This window comes from Ursus americanus, chromosome 1 (genome assembly GCF_024610735.1).
Source record: "Ursus americanus isolate L20-20 chromosome 1, mUrsAme1.1.p, whole genome shotgun sequence".
Lineage (NCBI taxonomy): Eukaryota > Metazoa > Chordata > Mammalia > Carnivora > Ursidae > Ursus > Ursus americanus.
In genome coordinates, this window is record NC_142127.1 from 22,895,698 (window position 1) to 22,915,594 (window position 19,897).

The 19,897-nt window shown below is 33.9% G+C and overlaps 1 protein-coding gene across 1 annotated transcript in view; it reads right to left on the minus strand.

Annotated features, from left to right (window-relative positions):
• Nucleotides 1-19,897, minus strand: part of LOC148110721 (low-density lipoprotein receptor-related protein 1B-like) — an 851,096-nt gene that overhangs the window by 40,258 nt on the left and 790,941 nt on the right. Inside the window, exon 20 of the mRNA XM_087861868.1 lies at nucleotides 13,457-13,624. Coding sequence (XP_087717994.1) covers nucleotides 13,457-13,624 — 168 coding nt within the window. The remainder of the gene's footprint in view (nucleotides 1-13,456; nucleotides 13,625-19,897) is intronic.

Genomic DNA, 19,897 nt, shown 5'->3' on the forward strand with positions numbered 1-19,897 from the left:
TTATAAGTCCAGCTTATGGATATTCATGAATAATCCTGAAATTCATCATGCTTCTCTCTTTGCAGTAGCTTCGTAGAATTTAGAGCCAACTTTATGAATCATTTTTTCATATATGAATTTATTTGGATCAATCTTACCCTCAGACTTATTTACATTGCTAATCTTTTTTTCTGCCTGTTTAAAAAAGTCCTTCTTCTTTATAATATTTTATCTTTCCAGGTTATCATTTAGATTATTTCTGGAAATAATCAGCATGCTAAGTAAAGAAACAGGATAGTGATATGTAAGGAAATTTTGAGAAGAAATAACATATTTTACATTTAAAAGTACCTAACTGAGGAAACATTTTATTAGCTTAAATAAAATTAAATGGTATATACCAAATTCTACACTATATTTCTATTCCTCTTCCCATCTTTTATTTCTTCAGGTACTATGTTGCCTCAAAAATGTAAATAATAATGAAAGGAATTCTGTATTTAACTAATTATTGTAAAAGTAATGTTTTGACTCTTAAATGTATTTTGGATTTGGTTTCAAAGATCTAGTTCTTTAAAGTCGTGTTAAATCATTACCTCAATGACCTAATGGGAAATTCTCAAGAAGATTTATGTAAACTCAGAAATCTAGATAGACTAACCTGATTTCAAAAAAGAGACTTGCAAGAGGTAAATTGCTGCTTCGGGAGAAGGGGTTGTCTGTGATTCAGCAGTATGGCGACTTTACATATAGAATCCTAGCCTTTAGCTCAGTGTTATTTACAGCTGAAAATAAGTTGTGGTTACACAGATCAAGGTGGCATCAATAAAAGGGAGAGTATGCTGTTATTGTTTGAGGGTTTTTTTTAATTCCATTTGCATTTTCTTTGCTTCACTTGGTATTGTTTGGTTTGTCTATTTGTACTTCAAAAGTGAATCTACTCATTTGTTTTCTTATTATAAATAAACATTTATCTTACAAATCTAAATACAAGTGTGATATTTCCCTGAAGCTTTTCTTTTCTTCTTCCTAAACTACTCGTGTCTAAACCTCTAAGGGTGGGTATACTATCTGTTAATTGACACCACAAACAACCAGATCATAATAAGTTTAAAATGATAGTATAGTCTGGAGAAGGAAATACAATAACACCATTATAAATATTCAAATCTAAATGATGAAAGAATTCTTTTAATAATGCTTACATACATGTCACTAATGTATACCTCCTGGTTCTGGTTATATTATTCCCCCAAACCTGGATTCCCCTCCTGTTTATACTTTATCTATTAATGACCATAATTTTATTATAGACTCAATTAAAAAAATTCTATAGGATCGTGTCTCTTATTCTGGTGTCTGCAGATTCAGGAGATTCATGGATAAGCTTTAGAGATTTATAAGACCCCAGATTTTACATGATACTTTACGTTGTTATACATCTTTTCCCTCTGTGGAAGGGATTCAGAGTTGTTGTTGTTGTTGTTGTTTTTAAGATTTATTTATTTATTTATTTGACAGAGATAGAGACAGCCAGCAAGAGAGGGAACACAAGCAGGGGGAGTGGGAGAGGAAGAAGCAGGCTCATAGCAGAGGAGCCTAATGTGGGGCTCGATCCCATAACGCCGGGATCACGCCCTGAGCCAAAGGCAGACGCTTAATGACTGCGCCACCCAGGTGCCCCCAGAGCTTTTTTTTTTGACTCACAGAGAACTCCAAGGAGAATGCCAAGACCAATTTCACACTTTCCTGTTTTTATTTTTAATTCCCATTCCATGCACCTTGCATGTAAACAGTTTATACGGCATTTGATTTTGTTTGTGCTTCAAATTCATCACATTAGAAAGGATTAAAACTCAGTGAAAAAAGGATAACTCATCTGTTCCTTTTGATTTTGATTAAAAATAAACAAAACTGCTTATTGAAAGCACCCCATTTCACAGAAGCAAAAACCACAAATCAATATGTCTGTATTTATACAGATGATAATCAGCAGAGATGATATTTGAGACCACATAATTAAACTTAGAGCCTGCTTTCTTTACCACTGTACCTTTTCTACATTTCTACAAGTCTTCTCTCATGTAGAACTTAAGAATGAAAAAACAAAAAAGAAATAATCAGCTCATATAATAATCATGAAGTAACAATAAACTCATTTATCTTTTATGTTTTGAGTACTGTTCTTCAGCGTATTTCTTTTAGAATGAAGTGTAATATTTATTTTATTCCATTGCAAAGTCATGGTAAAAGTTGGTCTTTTATGAAAATGAAAGAGCACTATGGAGTCTTATGACAGAGGAAAAGAAAAGAGTTCTGTTCATGATTAAGAGTCAGGCGAGGGCAGGAGGAGAAGTAGAATGGGACAAAAGATAATCCGAACAAAGTCAGCAACATTCATAAAATTCTGTGTAGTGTATGATGGAGAAGAGGGGGGAAACTAGATGGGTGGGCAAGGCCTGACCTTGAATGGCCCTGTATGCTTTGCTAAATGGTTTGGATTTAAGCCTGAGGGCTACTGGGAGTCACACAAAGACCTTCCTCTAGATTCTGATAATGCTCAGATACACAGTATTTATAGATCATGTGGGAAGCATCTAGACAATAAATAGAAAAAGAAAAAAATCTTAGATTCTTTAAATTTACAAGGATATAAGGATATATATATATATATATATATATATATACACACACACACTTCTATTTCATTAGCTCAAACACTCAAAGTTTATACGAAAGTCAAGTAGACTATCACAACACACACACACACACACACACATTTTTATATTCCTTCCCTTTCCATGTCTCATCCAATTCCCTCCCATAAATTAAAAATACCCCAAACCTATTTTTCAATGTCTGTTAAGTTTGGGTGTGTGTTGATGTTTAGAAATGCTCTCCTCTGCCAGAAAACACAGAAAAAAATTGTGGAGTTTTATTTCCTCCTAACCTCTTGCCAAATGAAATCTGCTTCTGTTAACAGTTGTTGATTTTCCCCGGGATGGAGAGCTGCCTTCCTCCGAGGAGCCTGTGATGACCACTCCAACCTGAGATCCAGGCCCATGTGGTTCCCCAGAGCCCCAGTTGTTTAAGCTTTGGGCCTTGGCACACAATCTATCTTCGTAATATGGCTTGTCCCAGTGGAGTGTTAAAATGATGACTACGTTTATATGTATGTGCTCATGCTGTTTTACTGTTCTGTTTTCATGTTGCTGATGCTGGTTATATTTTTAACTAATGCAATTTTATTGTATTTTTGCCCTGAAGCTATTTAAACCAAGCATACAATTTGGAGAATCTAATAAATAAATAAATGCAGAGCCCTGAAGGAAATGTGGCAACCAATAGTGGAATTTATCCCAATATTTAAATGAATTCACTGTGACTAAATACTTGCAGTTAGAAGACTAGCCAAGTGTACAGAGATATAAAGGAATTTTTCCTCCAAAATTTAAAAAAAAAATGAAAATCAGGATTGAAAAAAATATACCATTTTTTTTTATTTTGTTTTTTTTGTTTTTTTTTTTAGTCAGAATATATTTTTTGGCTTATAAGAAATGTTAAAGCCCCCTTGAGAAAATAACTAATAATGGTGTTGCGAATATAATGAATTATTTAAATTGTATCCCATCTGGGTAGGAAAAAAACGACTTTTTTATTGTTTTAATGGAGTTTATACATTAACTTGTCATTCACTGTAAAATGCTTTGAAAAGTAAAAAGCACTATGCATTGCATGTGCATACAGCTTCCTGCATTACCTGTAATCACCATGTGTCAGTCCCTGCTCGGTTCCTAGCTTGAATCACTATGCATTAATAATTCCTGTACCTAAGGCAGCTGTTTGCTCCAGATTCCTAGATATTCTTCACTTGCCTGAAACCGCTGAGAACCGGTTTGGCAGTATATGGATAGTTTCATTTCGTTTGCCAACAGGGTGTGGACTTAACCTTGGCCTTTCTGCTTCGAGAGACCCTTAACAACCCATTAGGAGGATAGGCTATCCTTGATTTCTGTACATCCTTAGGGGAGGGCTGCTTGTTAAAACCTGCCTCCCAGCCTGTCTAGAGCCTGTGTTGGGGTTGACGGGATGCACTGTTCTGCTCTTCTCCATGTTACACGGGATGGATTCCCCAGGGACTGTTGCCTGTGTGATGGCACTATCTCTGCTGTGAACTAATAATGAAGTCAAGCCCAGGGCCTCACCTCTTCAACTTGTCTTCATCTCATTGGACCTTGAAGATGACCAGCATGTCATCTACGTTACAGATGCTACATCATTTGGTTATTAATCTGACAGCCCCTTACTCCCTCTCACCCCAACACACTTTCAGGGCATGGTTTTTGTGTTTTACTTACATTCCTAAAAACACTTACCCTTGCATGTAACCCTCACTGGAGATTATCCTGATAAGGAGTTGGATGGAACTATCAAAACCATTTATTAGTATATGCAATTTAATGGAACTTTAATAATAAATAAGAGACCATATTTCAAATCTTTAATGTTTACTCTAAGGGTCAATTAGAAAAGTGGAAGAAAAAGAAAAAAAAAAAAAAGAAGAGTTGAAGAGAAGGAAATGGGAAAGAATGTGTGGCTACCTAAGGATAAATTCAATTATTGTAATACTAAAATGATTTTAGTGTTGAAAATGCACAGACATACAGACTCAAAAAATATATTGAAGCAAGATTTCAATGCACAACACTAAATATCCCCCAGTAAGGTAAAATATAGAAATGAAATCTATGTAAAACAAATAAAACATTGTTTTAGTTCATTAAAATTAAGTTTTGGGGTGCCTGGGTGGCTCAGTCAGTTAAGCATCTGACCTTTGATTTTGGCTCAGGTCATGCATGATCTCAGGGATGTGAGATCAAGCCCTGCATTGGGCTCCGCACTGGATGTGGAGCCTGCTTAAGATTCTCCCTCTCCCTTTCCCTTTGCCCCTCCCTTCTTTTCCCTCTCTCTAAAATAATAATTAATAATAATAAAAAAAATTAAATTAAGTTTTGATATTTGGAACTCTACCATAAGCATTCCACTTAGAATTTAATATATCATGGGAATGATGAATTTCTACATTATTTAAATATTAGTGTACAGAATGTATTAATCTGCTGAATTGGCTGTGTAATTGAGAAATCTATTTTTCCATTTACTGTTCAAATTAGCCAATCACCTTAATAGCTATTAACTAAAACAGGCTGCAATACGGATATTTTTATTTGGAGTTTACTTCTTGGCTTAGCAATATGCTTAGCTCACAACAGATATCAAATATTAACTGGAAAAAATATAAAATATTACATTATTTAATTTGATATTTTAAAATAATGTGGAACATTCTTATGTAGAAAGAATGTGTATAAGCATATATATATACACAAGGCATATGTTTGAGGAAAGGTCACAGAATATTATTTAGAAATTATTAATGGCTTATCTTTTCTTTTTTTAGCCTTTTTTTTCCTCCCCATTATTTTTTGCCTTTGTCTTATAAGGTTGAGTCTATGGAATGGGCAAAATGATTATTTAAGATTATAGTTCCTTTAGAGTGTGTCTCCACTTGTGTTTTAAATAATGGGTCAGCAAGCTATGACCTGCAGACCAATTCTGGTCCACTACCTATTATCATAAATAAAGTTTTATTGGAACACAGTCATAATCATTTGTATACATATACTCTATGGCTTCTTTTTTCCAGAGCAGTGGAGTTGGGTAGTTGCAATAGGCAAAATCTAAAATATTTACTATCCGACACTTTACAGAAAATATTTGCCAACCCCTGTTTTTTTTTTTTTTTTTTTAAGATTTTATTTATTTATTTGACAGAGAGAGAGACAGCCAGTGAGAGAGGGAACACAGGCAGGGGGAATGAGAGAAACAGGCTCCCAGCAGAGGAGCCTGATGTGGGGCTTGAACCCAGGACTCTGGGATCGCACCCTGAGCCAAAGGCAGACACTTAACAACTGAGCCACCCAGGCACTCTCTGCCAACTCCTGTTCTAAAATGGGGTAAATTCTGGTTATGACTGATAGAACATCCCATTTATATCAACAATAACAACATGCTGTGACACAAGATTCTGATACCAGTGAATATTCTGTGCCAGGAAGGTCACAGCAATTTAAGTGGATGCTCTTATGCACCAAAGTTATTTGTGGAAAGATTTTAGATGCAAATAATAACAATTAATTTTCCTTGAGAGGCCTGTGTGTACACAAATACCTACCTAAAACCAAAATAAATTTCCTAACAAAAAGTGGAAAAATCTGGTCATTACATTGCAGGAATATAATATGTTAAGTGCAAATTCAGTAGATGCTTCACATAAATAAAGAAACAAAGGCTCACAGTTTAAACAGGTTCTGAAAGAATCTAACTACCAACTATTTCTACAGGAAAAAGGCAAAGTTCTATCCTATTGTTTATTTCTTCACTCACAAAAGCATGACACTACTCAATTACTGAGAGGTGAATTAATTATTTTGTAGATCATCCATGCCCCTTGTCTCTTTTCTGCTTTTTTGTTTTGTTTTGTTTTTTAATTTGTCTATTTTCTGCTGAATGCCTGAAGTCCTACCATTTCACTGATCATTACCCACAACGGAAGAATAAGGAAGCAGAATTTAAGACTATGGAAATTAATTCACTCTTGCCCTTATTTTTCAGTTCTATTAAAAGAAGAGGAAACAGGATGAGATTCTTCATTAAAATTAAGTCCTTTTGTTACCTATTGACTTTTGTTATTAATTATATCTTTTAAAAAACAAGAGATGTTCCTCTGCTTAGTGTCAAGATGCATAATTATTGTCTTAATACAAGAGCTAAATTTATCTAAGAACAAGTGTAGATCTATTATTAATTTTCTGTATAGTTAAGATGAAGATAATTGACTTCTTTCTGCCTATTTTTATGAACCTTTTTAATATTTCATTTTTAAAATTATACTTATCTGATTCCCTTTAATTGTCATGATAATCACAGATAAGGCTAGAAACATTATGGATTCTCAAAACAGGCTTTGTTATTAATTGATTCAAAAGCCTTGAGTCTTCCTTGCTCTTGATGTAAAAGTTGTTTGCAGTATTGAGGTTAAAATGACCTTTAAAGAGCTATTTTGTCCAGGAAAACAAAAAGAGGTTTCCTATGGATAAAATCCATTAATAATTAACATTGTTTTGATATCTCAGTGTTAACATTTCCTGAGGAAAATAAATCAATCTGTGAGAGAATAAAGTTAAGCCAGACAATTTGTATTTCATTGAAAGTAGATATTATACTTCTCTAAAAGTAGATGAAGTTTAAATTTGCTTTTAATTGTATTTTATCAAAAAACAATCCATATTTTCATTAAAGGAGAATAATTAAAAATCATTAGAAGAGAAGATCATATGATTTTGTTGAGTATATAATTTGCTAATTTCCTCAAATTCAAAGACAATATTTTATTCTCAGTAAAATTCAGTGACTGAGATATAATAGCAGTTATTTTGATTGTATGTTTTAGTAAAAACTGGTTGAAAGCACCTTCAGAATATTTTCATAAAAGAAAAACAAAACAGATGATTGAGTCTGATTGTGTATAGTATTTATTGGTATCTAGTTTTCTATGTTGTTAGGATTAAACTGTGCTGCTAAAAACATGATGGGTAGAACTGAGATGGAGTTCAGAAGTAAAGAGAGAGTGGTTTTAATTTCTATTCTCTCCATGCTTAAATGTGTAACCTAAGTCATCAGCCACAAACCAAATTTTGATAACTGCACAGCTCTGGGTGGATTCAATGTTCCTAGGTAGGATATTATTCTTTTGTGGTTGGCCGTACTGTCTGACTTTACTGGATTTTCCAGGAATTTAACATAATCATTTAAATCCAAAACCTCTCCTGAAAATGTCTTTGTGGCTAAAAGTTTCCAGTCTCAAACCTCTAACACAGAACATGATCAGCTCTTTCCAGGAAGCAGCATGTTTTTGTTATTGCTATTTATTTGACAGAGAGAGAGACAGCCAGTATATTGTTATATACTCGTAAGAATACTTTTACCTAAATGAGCCCTTTTCCTCATCTGCATGATAAAGTAACGGAACTAAATGATCTTTCATTTTCTCGCAGCTTTCTAAATTTTCAAAGTCTATGAGGTGAAACTTTTATGGCAGACTAACAGATTCTTTGGGCGACTGAAGAAATTGTCTTTGTGGGAATGTCCACAGCTATTGTAATGACAAAGTTTCAGAATCTACTTTATCAAGGAGAGTTGTAGGAGTGAAAGAACAGAAACAAACAAACAAAAAAAGAGACAGATTTACTGTGGTTATTTAAAATAATGTTCCAGGTTCCTTCTAGTGCCCTTTGGGAAATTTCATTACAATGAACTGTAATAAATAGAAAGTTCTTTCTTTTTTCTTGAAGAACAATGAGAACGCAATTGAGAAAAATATAGTAATTATTTAGAGATCATATAAATGTTATGCATAAAGAGTTAGGAAAAAAGGGAAGGGGTGAATTATATTCCATTGTTACGGAAGCAGGGAACTGGATAGAAGAATACAGAACAGAAAATCTTTGCTTGAAACTCCAGCTGTGTAATCCCAGGCAAGTACCTTAGCCTCTCTGAGTAATCCTTATTGTGAGGATTAAATGGAATAACAAATGTAAAATGCCTGGCAATTAGTGGGTTGCCAACATATGCTAATTCCTCTTCCCCACTAAATTATTACTAATGGAATCTTCTCACTGGCATGTACTGTTAAATAATAGATACAAGAAAAATTAAGCTTTTCCTATCTTTCTGGAACTTACTATCTATTGGACAGAAAGGATGTAAACAAAAATAAATAAACAGTAATAAAAGATAAGGGAGATGTCTTAACTATTTAATTTTATTGAATCCTGGACTGAAAGTGCAAATATTTATTGGATAAATGAAAGTGATTGCACTTTATTAAGGAGATGTACATGAATAGATAGTATACCTAGTCTCAAACATCATCATGAAAATAGACTCCAGGATCTGGGCATAAGTCAAAGAAACAGAAAAAACTTACTAGATATATAATACAAAACAAATAAGGGTTGGATTATGAGGGTGTAATCAAATTTTGTGGTCAAGAAATAAACTCTTTCACTCAATAATTATTTACTGAGCATTAGCTGTGTATCAGAGATTATACTTGAAATTATTCTAGCTTCCTTCTTATATCTGTGAACAAGAAAGTAGTAAGGTGAATGAACGAATGAATGAATGAGGACAAAGCCCAAAAGAAAAGTGAAAGTTTCCAAAGCAGAAACAAAGTTAAACAGTTAAAGCATAAGAATATGACCATGTGTAGGAATACATATTAATAATGTTATAGACTTAACTGCCTAATGGAATCGGGAACTTGTTAACGATTATTCATAATATACCACAATTGAAGGTCAATACATTCTTAATTTTAAATTTGCATTTAATTTGTATTTGTGATGTAAATAAAAGATCACATATGTTCTATCATCACCAGCTTATTTACTTAGTGCAGCTGGCAGTAAATATTCCCTTTTTAGATAGCCAAACAGAAGGCATTTAAGAACAATGACCATAAATCGGGGTCAGATGACCCTTCCAAGTAAAGAAAAATCCAAATATTTGAGGGATATTTAAGTTGCATTTAGGAGAAATTGCAAAATTTAGACAAAATCAATTCTAGAGAAGCCTGTTCCATTATTCATCGAGTCTGTGCTGAAATTATTGGGTATAAATTTTTACAACAATTTCTGAATGGAAATTAACCTAAGGAATAGCTGTCTAAAGATACTAAAAAAAAAATAAAATAAAATAAAATAAAAAATTGTGTGTTTGCTTCAGAAATGCCTTATTCCTTGGGAGAAATATAGTTGAGACTATTCCCCAAAGAGTAGAATGAAAGTATACATAATTCAAATGAATAAACTGTTAACAATAAGATAAGATTAATTCTATATATTTGTTATTTTATAGATTCATATGTCAGAGTCTCTTCCTTCCTTCCTTCCTTCCTTCCTTTCTTTCTTTCTTTCTTTCTTTCTTTCTTTCTTTCTTTCTTTCTTTCTTTCTTTTCTTTCTTTCTTTCTCGTTCTAGTCAGAGAGTTAAAGATTTGTAAGCAAAGACTGAAGTCTCATTTTAACTCTTCTCTTGATGTTCTCACAGGTAAAACCATCTTTTTACAAAACCTTTCAATACTTAATAAATGACCAAGCTTAAGGCTCTAGACAAGAGTTCCCTCAAACCAAATTCCTTGAGGGTCACTTTTTTTTTTTCCATTTGTAAAATCTATTCACCTAGTAACTTTACAAAACAGTCACTACAGAAATATGCGCCAACCCAAGTAATCAGAAACAAAAAGAAACCAGAGCTAAATTAGTGATACACAGGCAATGATGCAAAGGAAGGAATCATTGTGCCATGGATTGTCTTTTTGTTCCCCTCTTGCTTGTAGACTCTGTGTGTGCATGTGTGCACTGCTTTCTAAAGATACTGCATCTTGTTTGCTTAGTAAGGGAGCTTGTAAGTGAGAGAAAAGACCATCACAATATTAGGAGGAAGGAGATGAATATAAAATAATCTAGAAGGGGACTAGCAATTGATACTTTCCTCATATATTTAATCATACTAATGATGAAAAAAATGATCATCACTATAGAAACTCTTTTTTGAAAGTGGTTTCAGAGAGAATATGAATTGAACTTAAATTCAGGAATATTCTAAAATGGGGATAATATATGGAATGTTCCATTTCCTGGTTTCTTCTTCTCCTTTACTATTAAAAGTTAACTCAAGAGTATTTTTGCCCTTTTGAAAACAATTTGAGTTGAGAGAAACTACACCATATGCTCTTTTAACCCAGGCAAAGTGCTGGGTATATAGCAAAGTGCTAGCAATTATATGGTGGATTTGATCAGTTTTGACAGCCTGTCTTGAAACCCAAGCCAGAATCCCCTGCTCTTTCTTTCACAGCAGGTTTTGAGACTAAATTATATGACTAATTGCATCAAATTTCTACTTTACTTTGGCGATGGCCTTACAAAACCCGCATGGGCAAAATGACTTCCCTGATCAGCTTTAACAATTCTATCTGTCATGGTTATTTTACAACTTCTGTATCAGAATACATAAAATAATGATGGATAAAAATATTTGAACACCATCTGAAACACTCTGAATTGTCTTCTACCAAAGTCATCCTAGAATGTTCCCTTTTTTCAATTCCTGCAACTTGTATTCACCAAATAGAGTATTTGATTAGGGAATTTATAACCTGATAAGTATAAATTAGTTCAGGATGTTCTCCTCATTCTTTGCTTGAAACATGTCCAAGAATCATGTAGATTATCTGGATCATTTCCTTAGTATGTATAATACCATAATCCTATAAGAAATGCATGGTATTCACACTGACAGTATATCCTTTACAGTAATGTATTTATGAAATTGAGGTACTCTAAAGGTGAAGGTCATTACCATTAAATAGACACTGATTCAATAATAATTCAAACCTAAGAAATTATCTAGTGAGGCTACCACTCACTTTGGATACTCATGAAGCTAAGGCAATCTCCAAAACTTCTTAATGTGCAATGATCATTTGAACTTCGAGACAAAAACACATAGAAAAGAGGGATGGGATCTCACTTCTGAGATAAAAGTAAATTAACTTTGGGGCAATTTATCTTTCACAGCATATTAGGGGCAGTGCCAGCAGACCACAGATGTACACCTCATGAGGAGCCTACAAAGGCATCTGTGAGGTGGAGGGAAATGCAGTTTATATTCAAAGTGTAACTTAGTAATGACATGTCAACCACACCCTAGATGAACATTTCCAATATATAAGAAAAAAAAAGGAAAAATGTATTTTTGCGCACCTTTCCTTTTTACATGCAAGACTAGTGATAAGTGAAAAACTCATGTTCCTATATATTAGTGGACCAACTAAAATAAGAGAGAAAAGGACAAAAGAATGAGATAGAGATAAAGAGGGATGGGAGAGAGAGAAAGAGAAAAAGGGAAAGAGGAGAGGGAGGGAGGGAGGAAGTGACAGAGGAAACAAAGACAAAAGGAATCGTGTCAGAGAAAAAAATATAGAAATTTTCTATTTTATAAGTTGTTAAATATTTGCCAAAGACAAATATATGCCCTTGGAAAACACTCTGAAAATGATTCCTGGGGCACCTGGGTGGCACAGCGGTTAAGCGTCTGCCTTCAGCTCAGGGCGTGATCCTGGCGTTGCGGGATCGAGCCCCACATCAGGCTCTTCCGCTATGAGCCTGCTTCTTCCTCTCCCACTCCCCCTGCTTGTATTCCCTCTCTCGCTGGCTGTCTCTATCTCTGTCGAATAAATAAATAAAATCTTCAAAAAAAAAAAAAAAGAAAATGATTCCTTTCTTATGACCACACAATGTGTGCCCCCGTACCCCACCATCCGGTTCATTAAATAAATCATTTTATTGTGTGTTTGCATGCTAGATTTTAAATACTGAACAGGGACCACATTTCTTCATTCTTTTATCCATCTTTTGGTACAAGCACAGTGCCTGGCACATAAAAAGTCTTCAAAAATATTTGTGGAATAAATGAAAGAATGAATGACAAGCTCTTCCAATTTCTTAAGCAGAAATAAAACTTTTACTTAAAAAAACTTACTGGGGGTGCATGTGTGGCTCAGTTGGTTAAGAGTCTGCCTTCAGCTGAGGTCATGATCCTGGAGTTCCCGGATCAAGCCCCATGTCAGGATCCCTGCTCAGTTGAGAGTCTGCTTCTCCCTCTCCCACTTCCATCCCCCCCTCCCCGTTCATGCTCTCTCTCTCTCAAATAAATAAATGAAATCTTTCAAAAAATGTTACTGATTGTATGAGTGTTTGGCAGGCTAATGATAATTTCTGTGGTAGTTCCAACATGATTTCTAATTTATTAACATGACCTATGGCTGATCAAACTTTGCAAATGACAGGGTCATGTCTGCCCATGGATAATGCTGAGGCCCATGGCCACGGTCTCCTTCTCTTAGCTTACATTCCAGAAGTCAATCAGTGGGAAGACATCATTACTTAATAGGGAAGGTTATTTCAAGCCTTAAGGAAACAAATTTGGTGTTGAAATAAAATAAAAATTATGACTTTCTTGTTTTTTGTTGTTGTTGTTGCTTGTTTTCCTTTCAGAATGGGTTTGGAGTTTAGCAATTTAGAAGTTGAAGAGGATTAAAGGAGTGGTAAGGAAAGCATCTAATGAAAGTAGGGAGCAAAACCACAGAAGGTATCAAAGTATAAGGAGGTATTAAGACGAGAAACCAGAGAAATTAGAGAGCAAAAGTAAAGAGATTGATCAATTATTTTACAATGTTCCATATATATATTTTATCTGCTGAGTAAATTATTTTTATATAATATTCATTCTGAAATACTTAAATACTATATATCAATTTAAAATGAGAGTTCATAGCTTCACAAATATACTAACCTTGTCTGGTACAATTGGTTTGGGCTTCATCACTAAAGTCTCCACAGTCATTGTCACCATCACAGGCCCAATGGCCTGGGATGCATCTGCCACTGGAACATCTGAACTGATTATCCAAGCAAGAGTGAACACAGCCAACCTCATCACTGCCGTCCCCACAGTCGTCATCTGGAAAGAAGCATCAACATCAAGGGAGTGAAAACTGATCCAGGAAGAAACTTTTCCTTATGAAATATCTACCATTTCTTTCTGCTATATGGAGTATTCTTTTGTTTTTGATAAAACAATGGTAAATTAATGATCAGCATTTCCCACGAACAGTGGGAGGGGGATTATCTTCATTTCGATATTGCTTCACTTCTGATTGAACTTCAACTACTAAACGAAGAGGGAAAACAATCCTTGACTTTGGATTTTAAAGCTTAATTTCTATTTCACTCAGAAATGACTAACCATTGACTGAACAAATCTATGCAGCATGAAATCATTATAAAATGGGAGGACAATGGTGATTGCAGGAATTTCATGAAATGATACAGCTGGTGATATAATTATTGTGGAAAATTATTGTGTAGACCTATAATCGCTATGCCCCAGAGTTTATAACCATATCTTTAATTCAGACCCTTCTTCTCCATTCTCAACATGAGGAGTCACTATGTACCCTTCCTCTACTGACTCATAAGTGTGTTATTTATACTGGCAAATTGTCACTATCATTAGCAATGATTTATATTCTTTATTAACAACTGTTGCAGGAGGGAGGTGAGAGGAATGTGAAGTGAAAGTAGATTAAATTGAAATCAGTGAGTGAAAATGTATGATTTATACATAATTCATTTACCTGTGTTTGGTATAATTTAGCATAATGATATAATTAAGTAAAGAAAACAAACATTATTTGTACATAAAGAGCAAGGTGACAGAGTTGAGACCATTCGGATAATTCCATAATAATTTATAAACTCCTCCATCCTGAGGTGACAGAGCACTTTACATCGATGCTTCGGAGAACCTGAATCATCCAGGTCATTTCCTCAATTTTCCCCTTTACTTCACGTCTGCAGACTTAGACTATGTCCAGCATAATATCTGAACAAAAATCTCTTTATAGCCCCAAGGGACAGATATCGAGTTCCATTTTCCTTAATGCTAATCCCCACTGATGTGCCAGGTGCCATCTCACCACTTGTCTTAGCCATTTTGCTTGGCTCTGCAAAATTCTCGTACAAACTACGTCTGAAGGAGGTGAAACAGCACCGACAGCCAGGCCCCCAATCAAATGAGTGCAATACAGGGAACATTTGGTACTTGCCAGAGTCGCAGTGCCATTTGCTGCTAATGCATCTTCCACTTTTGCATATAAATTGAGTTAGTGGCTCACAAGTTGGAAATTCTATGAAAGAAATAAAAACATTCAATAGTAAAGATGTTATTGACTGTGCTTGATTTATTTCTATCTCATTTGCTAATGTGACCAAAACTCCACCCCTGTCCTCTACAAAAGGCAGAGGAAACAGTAGATAAACAAACATAGTGAGATAAACTTTTTAAGGGCATAGGATACCCATATTTTTAGTATTTTTAAATGAGTACTTTACAGTTACTGAAAGCCTAGGAGAACCATTTGATAAAGGACTGTTTGTATTCCCTGCACTGCACCACTGATGAGAAGGTTTGAATGGCAGTTCTAGTCAGACCTCATATTGGCCCTTGGGACTTGGGCCAGTCTAGCGGTTACGCTTCCCAGGGGCTCCATCTAGGCCTATTGCGGATTATTCCTTTCTAAGAGATAGGACTTCACAAAACATTCAAAATCAAGTTACTGGGTATTTTCTTAGTATTTTCACCAGTGAAGCACACTGGTGATGGTGTCTTTAGGTAATAAGAATTCTGAAACGACATTATTATAACTTTTATAGAAAGATTTCTATTTTTCCCTTAAAAACTATGACATTTTAAAGTTATATTAACCTATAGGTTTTGGCAAATCATGACTAGCTAGAATAGTAAAATGTGAGCAAATTAATTTTGCATGATAGTCGCAAAGACATAGGTTGTGTATTATCTTCAAAATAATATTTCTAATTAAATTGAAGGCTATAATATTTATCCTCACTCTTAAAATGGTAAAACAATAAGTCAACTCTGGAGCCTGTGAGAACTCTCTCTAGTGTGTAGTTGAGCTGGGAAAAGAGAATCAGCCAGTCTGACCAGCCACAGTATCCAGTGAACAGACTACAAGTGATAGCCATCTCTAGTACCGGTAACTTGTCCAAATGACAACATAAATTGATATTATTTCATATATAATATGTAAGGAAAGTGGTATACTCATATCAGATCTGGCTGAGATGGTATTGATTATTTGCTTTCCACGTTTAAAAAACAATTTCTTTGTGTGAGTTTACATTTGAGTATATCCCCCTGAAGTATTGGAATTTGAATGGCAATTATTCTAAAACTGAACAAATCTTAATTAAACTTTGTGATTACCAAAGACATGCCTCAAAATACACATTTTAGAATAAATTTAACTTTTCAAAACCAAAAAAAAAAAAAAAATGTGATCAGAGCCTAAATACGCTTCAAAGACAGAAGTAAAAAGGAGGTTGGGGCGCCTGGGTGGCACAGCGGTTAAGCGTCTGCCTTCGGCTCAGGGCGTGATCCCGGCGTTACGGGATCGAGCCCCACATCAGGCTCTTCCGCTATGAGCCTGCTTCTTCCTCTCCCACTCCCCCTGCTTGTGTCCCCTCTCTCGCTGGCTGTCTCTATCTCTGTCGAATAAATAAATAAAATCTTAAAAAAAAAAAAGAAGTAAAAAGGAGGCAATCACTGATATGAAGAGATAAAAGACTATCAAAAGCTATCCATGCAGCAACTCAACAAATTTTCTGACATATAAAGGGAACCACTTGAAAGAAAAGTGAAAACGCCCAAGGCATAATTTAATCAATATTTCTAAGAGAGTTTTCTTTTGTTACCTGACAAGATAATGAAAACTTATGTGTTTATGTTTCAAGAATCAACAGGGATGTTGTCCAAAATATGTTTTCTTCTTTAGATAAACATTTAATGTTTCGAAGACGTACAGTAAACATGAACAGTGACTTTAAACAAAATATTACTAAAAGCTATGGTTAAAATGAGTAAAAAAATGTAGATTCTAAGATATGATGAGATCTAACTTTTAAAAATAACACTGCATCTTTTTGAATCTAGAATAGGTTAATTCACATTTTTAATCTCTCTTCTATAAACTGAGGAACATATTAACCAACATCATACATTTAACTAGGAAAAAAATAGATCACTAAAAGCATTTGGAGACCTCTGAAATTTGGCAATACTTCATTGGTTGGGAAATTTTTTAAGTGACCTTTAAGATTCTACCTCTTAGATTCTAAGTCTAAAAAGTGTCCCCTCCCCCCAAAAAAATCTGGAAGTTAGCTCCCAAAAGAAAAAACCTAAAGTAAATAAAATAATCTAAAACCCAGTGCACCTCCAATCTCTAAGAAAACGAGTGATATATCTGCCCACAGTGAATATAACATACATACTTGCATGTAATAGGTATATGTTTTAAATAGTTGCATCTTATTTCTGATTTATTTTTTTACTTAATACTTAGTTACATTAAATCTCTAGGCAACCTCCTTGTCTGACTTAGTTTATAAGACTAAAAGGCAAATTATATAGAATTTTTAAAAAATGGTAACTAGAAGAAAGTATAAAACAAATCACTAAAAAGAACAAAGGCATTAATTGAAGGGACAGGTATAAGGGAGTAAAATTACTAATTTTTCATTTCTGTTTCCTTGACAAAGCACTGTGACCTTGAGTAAATCACATGGCCTCTCTGATGACAGACATGTGGTTTGTAACATGATGTCTCAGGTCCTTTAAGTCCTAAAGGTCAAGAAGTCAAAAGAAAGGTCATCTGGAAATACACAACACCTTGACGGCATTTAATGTAGCAAAAATAGGGTTTATCTACCGAGTAACTCCTGGGATTATCACAACATTCCAGTAAAAAATAGTAACTGAACTTCAGAAAAAATAAATAAATAAAATAATAAATTTAAAATGTTAAAACTATCTTTGGATTTTCTCTGCTTAATAATGCAGTCAAATGTGCAACACATTTTAGAAGGAGTTCCACCAAAAATTTAAGTATAATATAGGAGACTTCATTTTTCACTAACATTGGAAAATACTGTATCCATAATTTCTTAGCATCTTATCACCAGTATCTGATAGAGAGAAATGAGGTCTAATGACAATATACTCTTTCTCCTAAAAAATAAAACAAAAGCTTCTTAAAATAAATTTAACATTTTCTCTGTTCTTCCATATTAGCATTAATTTAAAAGTTGAAAATTGTATCTGGTAGTTCAGTCTGTTTCTAGGTATTTGTTCTTTTTAAGATACCATTATGAATTTTTATATTTTAAAAAGACTTAAATGTTGAACACATCTTTTCTTTCTTGACTTTGACTTTGGATTTCCCATGACATAGACTGAAGGACACTTGGAAAGATTACCTGATTAACTCTGAAGAGAAAAAATTATGAATGAAAGTGGCTTACATTTTATATTAAAATCACACTAAAGAAAAGAAAACTATATTTTATTTCTGTGGTTACTTCAACCTCGTAGAATATTTAATGTGGAGTAATGGACTGTTAAAAAATCTTCTATTGTTGCAGGTGGTATGCTCAATTTATCTATTATATCTTTCGCTAAAAATTTATTCCCAGGTTATAGGTATGCCATTATGTAAATGGAAACAATTTTCTGTCTCTCTCAAGGGTAATCATCGTTTGTATGGTACTTATATTTATCCAGTACACACAGCTTAGAGGTAGTTTTCAGACCCAATTTGTTTCTTTCCTGTCTCTAGGAATTTTCCTACTTATTTCTCCTTCTTGAACTCAAAATGAATATTTCTAATAACGTATTATTGAAGTCTCAAAGTTATCATAGGTTTGTTTGAAAGTATGTAGTCCACATTCTATATATATTTAAATTTGACCATCGTGACTAAATAAGGGGACAATGTATAGGAGATTCGAGTTAAATGCAAAGTAAGAATATTATAGGCGTCCAGGGTTAGGAAAGTGTTATCTAAACTTTAGGGAAATGATAATACTCACATTGCATATTATTATTTATTGAGTATGAGATACTAGGCTAGCTATGTATATACATTACCTATATTCTTCACAACAGCCCTGCAATTGTTATTGCTAACACTGATTTGTAAAAAAAAAAAAAATACAGCATAACTTGCCTGAGGATATACTGCATAACCAGCAAGAGTCAGAGTCAAATCTGAATAAGAGTGTGACTGATTCCAAAATATTGTTTTATCTCTATACCATGCTGATCATACCAACACCTTTTTAAAAACTATAGCACAGAAACATTTTTGGAAGGATGGAAAATTTAATTCTTCTTTCTGTGTTTTATGCAGCCCATTTAAATTTTAATTCTGATTACTACCTGCTCTAAGGTACATAATTAAATATGGTTATAGGAAAACAGTGCTTTTAAAAATTATATAGATTATAGGATTATATCCTTTGAGGAAATACATAACATTTCTAGATAATGATACTAGCTGTGGCTCCTGAGAATTGGTACGTACATAGGACAGATTTCAAAAGATCCAATTAAGTAAATACACTTTGGAGAAAAACATAAGAAAACAGTGTACCATAAATAATATTCACTTTGCTGCTCTTTTATTGTTGTTACATAAAAACCGCATTTTATACATAACATAAGTCATATATAAGGAACATAGTTTGTAGGCAGGCAAATCTGAGTTGAAAACCTGATTTTAACATTAATTATTATATGACCTTGAATACTTGCTTAACATCTCTGAACTCAAGTTCCTACTCTGTAAAACAGAGTAGAAAACTACTTCAAAAGTTTTATTCATTCAAAATATTGAGAGCTTTATACCAGATAGAGTTCTAGGCCTTAGTGATACATCATCTAGAAGGAATGAATAAATGAATGAATAAAATAGTGCTAAACACTAAAAAAATAAAGTTCAGCATTTTCATTTCTCAGAGTGATTACAGTCTAGTAGGAAAAATATCTGTAGTATAATTAAACAAGTGACTTCAGTAAAATTTCTGATAAATGCTATGATATAAGCAACATAAGGTGTTATTGCAACCCACAATAGAAGTGTCAAAACTACTCTTAGATATTTACCCCAGAGGAAGTTATCTAGAAGCTGATATGAATGATATATTTAGGTTAAATCAGGAGGGGAGCAGGAGGGGAAGAAGTGCTTTTAGCATATTCTAGAAAGATGGCAGTACTGAAGGCCCAGAAGTCACAGTATATAAAATGTTTGAAAAACTATAAAAATTTCAGAATGGCTGCAATAAGGTATAAGAAGTAGTGAAATTTTAGGAGCTA